A 9,907-nucleotide genomic window follows, 5' to 3' on the forward strand; every position below is an offset into this window, starting at 1 on the left:
GAGAGAGAGAGAGAGAGAGAGAGAGAGAGAGAGAGTCGGTTCAATTTTGAGAAAAAAAAGACTGCAAATTGAATTTTTGACATATATATGAATTTCGAATAACTTTTAAAACAAAAAAGTTCAAAAATGAGAGAAAAAATTCACTATTTTTGTTCCCTCCCTAGTTACGAGATTGATGATGTGGAAAGTTACAAGAGATCTCTGATTTGGTAAAAAAAGAGACATTAAATGAACGAGAAAAAGGTGAAAAAATACAATGATGAGATAAGAGTGGATTTAAGGAGGAAATCAAGGTTAAAAATTGAATGTTATAGATATATATATGGGTCTGGGTCAATTTCGAAGTATAAAACTTGCAAAATGAAAAAAAAAATATCCATTTTAAACTCCCTCCCTTAGTTACAAGTTTGCTAGAAAGAGAAGAGGAGAGAGAATGACAACATTAGATCCTATTTTTGTAAGAGTTATGGACTAGAAAGCTCAAATTATAAGCTCCAAGTAACCCTCTTGATTGACCTTGTTTTCTTAAGAAAGCACAAAATTAACCTTAATCCTTAAAAATTAAAAATTCTTACAAAGCCTAAATGATGCCCAAAATTTAAGGGTGTGCAAAGAGAAATCCAAAATTGTGCTACCTTCAACTTGATTTTTTAAAGCATCATCCACACCTCGTCTCGATATTATTTGATAATTTACCTTTGTGCTACATGTTTCTTGAATTTTGTTCGTGTAATCAAGATCATCCTGCTTTTCATTTTGTCCTCATAACCACCATAATCTTTTACTTGCAAGGTTGCTACTTTTACCGTTTCACCTGCTTTATGCATTCATCAAATTAAAAAGACTTGGCTGTTTTGAGAATCTACCTCAAGAGGCATCTCTCTTATCATGAGTCTTGGAGTTATTGGAATCCAAAAGATTCTTGGCCTTAGGGATAGGGGTGATGGTGTTACTAGACCATTTAAGCAAAAAAGCCCTAGCAAAGGACCTTTTTGGACATATCAACTAGCAAGGGAGCTAAGGCTAGCAAGTGGACTAAGGTATCACACCCATGAACAATGTGCTTAACTAGTAATTACTCGTGATTATTAGATTTAGCATTCCCGCCTCGGTTGCATTTGAGATGGTAGTGGGTAATGTGGATTTTGTGTGTGTGTGTGTTGGTGTTGGCAAAAGAGGGGAGGGGGGGGGGGGGGGGGGGGGGCGCGGGCGCGTATATGATAAGTAAGCCCGTATCTTTTTTTGACACTGCTCCCTGAAGACATACTCAACTTGACTACGAGCTAGCAAGCTGTTTTTTCATGATTGAAGAAGCATGTATGTTACTGTTACATCTGTAGCCGATTCGCATTGTGTGCATAGATTTCTGCATGAACCTCTCCATGCCTTTTGCAGAGATTGATTCAATATGGTAACAATTATCTAAGCTCGAGAGAAAGTACACAGGACAAATTGTCTTTGCATCATAATATTGGCTATTTTCGAAAAGGCTAGAATCAAACAGAAAAAAAAACCCTTGACATTCTGATCGGAACCTTTGAAACTGAAGCTAATTAATCTTGCATATTCATACACCTGGCACCAACTCCATGGAGCCTTTCAAGTACAGCAAGCAGAGCCTCTTGTCAGTTGCGCTCATCAAGCTATGGATGTATCAGCCCCATTTAAAGCATTATCTTCAAAATGTGAAATCCAGGCAGATACGAGAGCTTTTTGTCATGAATGGAGACTATAAGGATGAGAGACATAATGGGTTGATCCTTCAAATCTAAGCTGCCCTTGAGATGGTCACTATGCTTACTCTTTTGAATTTATTTGTGAAATTTCCAATAATAACTTGAATAAACCTTGTGGTTTCGAGAAGAATGGAGAATGATCACTGCCTTTCAGTCTAAACACCTGTTTCGGTGGGTTGAGCTTGATCAAATTTTGTTGGACTGCCGAGGTCAAGGTGTAATCATCTGCCGTCTCGATGTAATAGCGAGGCACACTGCCATAACACTTGGGTGTGAGAGAAATCTTTTCCAGTATGGGAGCAAATGGCATTGGCCTAATCGACACCATCGCCAATGCTACATCCTGCAGCAGAATGGCACCATATGAAAACATTTTCCATACTCATAGCAAGTAATCCAAGACACTACTAGAAAGGAAAAACTCAATCCATTAAACACAGATAACGTTTACACACTCAAGAATGGTCAACTAAACAATTTAAACAACCAGGCGATGGAATAATAAACCTTGGCTGGACTTTGATTGAATAGTAAATCCTTCAAAACGTCTTTTTTGAACTTTACGGCTGTAGGAGCTTGTGTATTTCCATTACCATATATAAAAACTTGGGATTTTTGAAGCAAGTCATCAGGAGTAACAACCTGCACACATGAGCCTAGTAGCATGAGAACAATGGAAAACACCACCCCAGCTCAGCCGTGCCATACATTCATTATGAGGCAGCCTACCTCAGGAGAAAATACATCAAAAGCTCTTTGTCCATTTCCAACCATGGTTGCAGTGACAAAGACAGATTTGGCTATCTTCTGGGGGAACCTCTCCATGACGTATGATATACATGCACCTCCAAAATCATGGCCAACCAACATCACCTGCAATTCCAGAGTCCCAAGTAGTCAAAAAAAAATAGAGTTCCAGCACATTCAGTCCAAAAAATAGAGGGCATGCATTTAACATGCATACAGTATGAGACATCAGTTCATTACCACATCATGGCAGCACAAACCTTCTCAGTTTCCGGAAGATTCTCAAAGAAAATGGTGAGGGGTTTCACATAATGCTCAAGGGAAGAGATACAGTTTGGATCAGTTGAGTCAATCCCTGATCCAGCTAAATCAATCGCATTAGCTGTAAAGCCTGCCTCGTCAAGAAAGGCTATTAGCTTGTACCAGCACCAAGCTCCAAACCCCCCACCATGGACTAAAACGATTCGCTTCGACTCAGCATTGAGTGAAGCTTCCTGCAAGGTAAGAAACCCAACCAAGGTTACAGAAGTACTGCAAACATAAACAGCTCCTTTGTCACCACTCTTTGATTTTGAAACTTTTAGGCCACATGAAACTGAATTCTGACTAAAAACTATAACAGAGTTTTCATCCCTTTCAATCATAGTCCCAGAGCGGGCCCCTCCGGCCCCACTAGTATGGCAGCCAATCTCTCGTCGAGATCCCCCCCCCCACCCCGACCCCCCAATGTTCTGAGAGGCTGGCCGACCTCTCTGAGCCCCCAGCGGTCCCTCCCCTCAGCTTTCCTCTCCGATAGATCCCTCACAGCAACACCCCTCCTCGGCCACTACGCCCCTCCGCCCTCTCGCCACCTCCCCCACCTCCTCCCCCAGTCTCAACACCGACTATACCTGTCGCAGCGCACTCCACCCTGTCTTTATCATCCGAGTCTCTCTCTCTCTCTCTCTCTCTCTCTCCCCCCCCCCCCAACTCCCCCCCCCAGTCTCAACACCGACTATACCTGCCGCATCGCACTCCACCCTCTCTCTCTCTCTCTCTCTCTCTCTCTCTCTCTCTCTCTCGGACAGCACACCAGGACCCACCCCGCTAGCGAGCCATGACAGATTTTTTCAGGGCCAGGACCACCCTGGCAGATACGACCAAGACCTCCATTACCCCCTTAGCGAGCCAAACGTCCCATAAACGTCCTTCAGGAGGAGTCAGCCTTGACAGAGCCATAGCACTTTGTCAAGCGAGACGCCCACGCTTACCAGGACCTCGTCCACGGCCGCTTCATCACCGATGTATTAGAGCCATCATCACCCGCCACATGAGACCACTGCCCCGCCACTTTAGTTTCTCTATCTTACAGCACTTCATAAGAGAGATACTAAGATGAGCAGATTACACCAGTCTTATGCTAGTTGTAGATATTATACACTTTTGTTGTACCTCAGTAGGAGTATTTTCCTTTCATAGCTGTTTAGGACTGTTTTTAGGACTTTTTTAGTCCTTTTTGTCTTACTTTTGATGAGACACCATCAATTGTGTACTATGTTTTGGTCTCATAGGCCACTTTGGCCTTTCGCAGACGTTAATATATCTTTCTTTCTCTCTCTCTCTCTCTCTCTCTCTCTCTCTCTCTCTCTCTCGGTGGAGAACACCGAAATAGTGGATCTTGTGGACCCTCCACAAGCTGCTCTGGACCTACCTCGCCCAAGAGGAGTTACCTTGGACTGAGCCTCTGCACTCCAGCGTGCCCGACGCCCTCTGAATGGGAGAATTAAGAGTTAGGGTTTCATGTGGGAGACATACACAGAGAAGAAGGGAGAGAGAGAGAGAGTTGTAGGGATAAGTCAACTCATTGGAATGAGTGTGTGACTCCCCCTATCACACATGTATATTGCACTAGTACACATAGTGCACTTAGTACATTAAAAGTACTAAGTGTACTATGAACTATAACTTATGGGCTTGTACACACTACAAGGGTGGGCATAATGCCTTTACCCCAACAACCTCCCACTTAGAGGCAAAGTGCCCTTAAATGAAGGGAAAGAAAAATCAGCATGTACATGATAATATACAAGGCCATATCAAGACTGAAACTGGCCTCATCCAATGCCCATCAAGTGTCTGCAATGAGCAAACCACTCCGGAGGCAAACTCTTTGTCAACAGATCAGCCGGGTTGTCATCCGTATGAATCTTAACAAGCTGAATTTGCTTGTTCTCTATCACCTCTCTGATGAAGTGATACTTCACATCCACATGCTTCATCTTTGCATGAAAGACAGGGTTCTTTGCCAACTGGATGGCACTCTGACTGTCACAATGCAACAATGGAATATCCCCTGTATAACCCAAATCAACCACTAACCGAGATAGCCATAATGCCTCCTTGCAAGCCTCTGTGGCTGCAATATACTCGGCCTCTGTAGTAGATAAGGCAGTGCACTTCTGCATCCTGGATATCCATGACACAGCACCTCCTGTGAATGTAAACACATAACCGGTAGTAGACTTCCGGTTATCTGGATGACCGGCATAATCCGAATCCGTGTAACCATGCACTAATGTATCCTGTTTGCCAAAGCAAATGCACATATCCTGTGTGCCCTTCAGGTATCTCATGACACCTTTCACTGCTTCCCAATGCTTCTTGCCAGGGTTGGCCATGTATCTAGAAACCACTCCCACTGCAAATGCAATGTCCGGCCTAGTAGCAACCATGGCATACATGAGACTGCCACAAGCTGAAGCATACGGAATCTTGGCCATATCAGCCCTGCCACTATCTGACTGTGGGCTGTCCATAGCACTGAGTTTCACATATGGAGGCAAAGGAGTACTAGTCTTCTTCCCCCCGTCCATATTGAACCTCTGCAAAACTTTGCCAATGTATTCCTTCTGAGACAAATACAACACATGCTGATTTCTGTCCCGAAGTATCCGCATACCCAAGATGTGATTTGCATCACCCAAATCCTTCATATCAAAGGTTTGATGCAGCCTCTTTTTCAAGGTATCCATCTCTTTACGAGATTTCCCGGCAATCAACATATCATCAACATACAAGATGAGGATCAATAGACTGCCATCCAAAGCTTTCTTGGTGTGTAAGCAGTGATCTATGTCACTTCTCCTGAAATCTTGGGATTTCATGAATGTATCACATTTATGATATCATTCCCTTGGTGCCTGTTTGAGCCCATAAAGACTCTTTTTCAGCTTGCATACAAGCTTCTCCTTTCCATTCACTGCATAACCCTCTGGCTGTTGCATATATATCTCCTCATGGAGATCACCGTGAAGAAAAGCAGTCTTCACATCCATCTGAATCAAATCCAGATCATCATGAGCAACCAAAGCTAATACAGCTCTAAGTGTGGTCATTTTGACCACTGGAGAGAAGATCTCATCAAAGTCCACACCATATTCCTGCTTGAAGTATGCCCCATGCATGCAGTCGGCCTGCTGTAAAAGCTCTCCATGACTGCATACAACAGTCGGCCAGCAATAAATGGCCTCCACGACTGCTTGAGCAAGTCAGCCAGCCACCAGCACCTCCACGACTGCTGAATATGCAATCGGCCAGCCACACAACTCCTGAATGGACAGTCGGCCAGCCACTAGGTGCTCCTGCCAACCATCTGGCATCCATCCACACCATGGAAAAAATGGAAAAAATAGGAAAAAATACGGGGAGTGAGGAAAAATGATAAAACACCTCATAAGGGCGGGCACTGGTGTATCAAAATAGACAGGAGATGACTTCTAGCAGGGACCGTCCTTGCACAAATACGAGCAGTGCATCTAGGGTGATAGGTTTAGGGACTCCTCTCTAGATTAAAATGGCCATGTCCAAATCTTCTCCCTCGTACATAACTTGAGAATCTAACTGTCTAGCCTACCTATACCAGGGATCTCCAAGTGATGTAGCAAGATTCTCTCATCCTACCAATCGAGTGTACACTACCAATCTACCTCGCTAGATTTTTTAGGTCTCTCAACAACCCCATATGGAATACTAAGTGGACACGAAAGTTGCGAAGTATTGCGAGCATTTGGGATCTTCGTTAAGCAGGGTTTCTATATTTTTTTAAAGCATTTGGAATTTATTTTTTTCAAGGGAAAAAAAAACTCATACCGTACGAACCGCACGGTACGAACCCATTCGTACCGATACGAGAAACAACTATGGTGCCACATCAGGCCTTTAGATCATAGAACCATTTGCCCATATCCCCAATGCATAGTTGTTTCTCGTACCGGTACGAATGGGTTCGTACCGTACGGTCCGCACAAAACGATATCGTACGGTACGAGTTTTTTTTTTCCAAAAAATTTTTCCCTTGAAAAAAAAAATTCCAAATGCTTTAAAAAAATATAGAAACCCTGCTTTACAAAGATCCCAAATGCTCGCATACTTCGCAACTTTCGTGTCCACTCAGTATTCCATATGGGGTTGTTGAGAGACCTAAAAAATCTGGCGAGGTAGACTGATAGTGTACACTTGATTGGTAGGATGAGAGAATCTTGCTACATCACTTGGGGATCCCTAGTATAGGTAGGCTAGACAATTAGATTCTCAAGTTATGTACGAGGGAGAAGATTTGGACATGGCCATTTTGATCTAGAGAGGAGTCCCTAAACTTATCACAATAGATGCACTCCTCGTATTTGTGCAAGGATGGTCCCTTAGTCATAAACGCTACACCAGGAGACCTTTGGTATTGCATTACCCATCCAGGTTCTTTTTTGGAGACAATCGGGAGATCCAACCGAGAGACACATATCCATGTTCTGGTTCCTCAAGCACTGTAGACTCCTCCCCTCCCAACCTTCCCTCACATTCAAGCTTGAAGCTCCATAGGTTGTAAGTGAAAAAAATAAAAACCGTATTTTATCGTACGGTATCCGAAAACTTCATATCGTACCAAAAATTCCCGTCCGGTATCGTATTTTCGTACCGTGACAACCATGCCCCAATGTCACAAGGTATTCTGGTGTATTATTTTAACACATAGCCCAATGATCTAGTTCAAACTATAATTTATTGTTTGGTCTCCTTGTTAGTCTTGTTATGTCCAAACAACAAGACATAACAGTTTCCCTCCAAGAGCATCCAGCCATGGAAGGAATCCCAACCCCCTCCCCTTCTTGTGATAGTTTGTACTTGTTGCATCCTCTGAGGGTTGTAATTCGCTCTTAAATGGATGCTTTCTTTTCACTAATAGAAGGACATTTTGTTGCATAAAGAATTCATGCAATCTCGTTAACTCAAAGCCTAACTCTTCAACACTATTGGCGAAGCAAAAGCATGCAATGTGTCCACTAATAGCCTGGAACCTCAAATCTATGTTCATGATTTTCAAGAATAACATATTGTGTATTTCAAGGTAGCAAGAAACGTGTAGGATTCTTTTTGCTGTCACTTATGGCCCCACGGTCTGCTTCTCAAATATCAGTTGGCTTTTACTTGTAGATCCATGGGCATGAATGTGGTATTGTCACTTGTTCACAGATCTGTGTTCTTACTTATATAAGACATGGTTGGGTGATATCATACAGGAAGGCTGTTATTATGTCAAAGACATCCATGTGCATGATCGTGGTAACATCCATGTGCATGATTTCATTTTGTTATATAGGAAGGTTGCTACATTATGAAAGAATGTTGATTACCTGCTTGTTCAGGAGTTGTGGTGGCTGAAGGACGGGATCATTGGCCTGGCGGGCACGGGCGCTAGAACTGCGGGGAAGGCCCTGCTTGGAGCTGGGGGCCTGGTAACGCAGGGACGATGACCTCTCGAGGCGCATGTGCTGCTGGTACAGCTGCAAAAGCTCCTCTTCCAGCGTAGCGTTCTTACTGCTTCTGCTGCTGGACTTGGGCTGAAGCATTCTCCATGAGGGCTTCCTGGAGAGCCTGTTGTCCTTGGGCGGCATACACGAAAACCGGCCACCCATCTCAACAATCCCTTTTGGGCCTCAATCTTCCAAACCCTTACCTGAATCCGTACCCAAACTTCCGGTTCTCCTCACATGCTGCTCTGGCGAGATGTAGAAGCAAGCCATGGCCACCCATGGAAAAAAATTGGGGTTTTGGTTTTTTGCCTGCCTTATTGGGAAGAGACTGGTGCATCGCCCTTCCTCTTCAACTAATCGTAAGCTTATATTTGCAGAGTTCAATTAGATCGTGATTGAGCTTGAGATGTAGGGTAGAATGGGCCTCCAGCTAGATAACAAGAGCAGGGGCAGGGGCAGGGGCGGGGGCGGGGGCGGGGGCGGGGGCGGGGGCGCAGAGACGGAAAGATCGGACGCCACCCACTAGAGGGGGAAGCACCACCATTACACCTCGGCGGGGTGAAAATGGGAAAGGCAAAGGTTACTAGTAGGTAAGTAGTTCGTGACGCACGTGCGTGCGGTGGAATCTATATCTATACTCTATATCTTGATTCTTGTATATCTATATCTATCCTATATATAAAGAAGGATGACACGTGGAACTATGATGCTTCCACCCCCAAGGTTTACCCTTTTTTTTTTAATAAGGCAGGAGTTTATATAATAGAAAAATCTCACAAGGAGATAGAAAGGGGCCAATACAAACATCAGTAACATGATATCAACTAGCATGATGGTGGAGACTCTCCACCTTATACTACCACAATTGTCAACCCCCTCTGTACATAAAGGGAACAGAGATGTGTATCCAAAGCCTCATCCATCAGTTGTGCAGGTCCTGTAAAGCACTAAGAGTAGATCCAGTTGGGTACTCTTGGGTGGTAGCAATGGCAGCATCTTCTTTGATAGCACTTTTCTCTATAGCCTTGATCTTCTTCTGCAATGCAGTATTGGTCTTCCCCAAGACTTTGTTTTTTGCCTTGGCTTATCTCCCTAGAACTTTCCAATTGGTCCAACCTGGTTCTGAAACGGGAAAGTACACAGTACCTCGGGACAATCTGCAACACCTACCTTAACATTAAATGTAAGTCCATGAAAACCTTAGCTCATCTCACTACCCTGTGGTCCTCAGCCTTGAAAAAGAGAGCTCAAAGTGAGATCCTCAGCCTTGAAAAAGAGAGCTCCAAAGTGAGAGCCTCTTGGTTCCACACCGACCCTCAACTTTTTGAGCTCCCAATAGTCCAGGAAGGCATTAAAAGAATCTGGAACTCCAATTTATGCCCCTATGAGTTCCCAGCTCGTTCCCAGCTAAGCAGTGGTCCATAGCTGTTAAAGCATCCCAAGCCTTCCTGATCTCAATCAGAAAATAGGTGACAACAATCAAACAAGAGAGAAGAGAGGCGAAGTACAAAGATCTAGAACAATTAGAGAGAGAGGTAAATGAAGGTAGTTTTGACCTCCAAGCCCAACTCCTTAAGAAAGTCTCAGGAGAGAAGAACAAATCACTTGCTTCCACCTCAGGCTCTTTTTGAGGAATTG

At 43.9% G+C, this 9,907-nt stretch overlaps 1 protein-coding gene across 1 annotated transcript; it reads right to left on the reverse strand.

The window, feature by feature from the left end:
* Positions 1-1,530: 1,530 nt before the first annotated feature.
* LOC147636436 (putative methylesterase 11, chloroplastic) lies at positions 1,531-8,826 on the reverse strand. The gene is made up of 5 exons (XM_086801876.1): positions 8,150-8,826; positions 2,744-2,977; positions 2,466-2,609; positions 2,244-2,378; positions 1,531-2,079 (listed from the first exon to the last, which is right to left on the reverse strand). Exons 1-5 carry the CDS (start codon positions 8,429-8,431, stop codon positions 1,798-1,800), a joined length of 1,077 nt encoding a protein of 358 aa, XP_086658002.1. The 5' UTR covers positions 8,432-8,826; the 3' UTR covers positions 1,531-1,797.
* Positions 8,827-9,907: the final 1,081 nt, after the last annotated feature.

Source organism: Cibotium barometz, chromosome 8, assembly GCF_041138505.1.
Source record: "Cibotium barometz isolate CiBa-2024 chromosome 8, ASM4113850v1, whole genome shotgun sequence".
In the NCBI taxonomy this organism is placed as follows: Eukaryota; Viridiplantae; Streptophyta; class Polypodiopsida; order Cyatheales; family Cibotiaceae; genus Cibotium; species Cibotium barometz.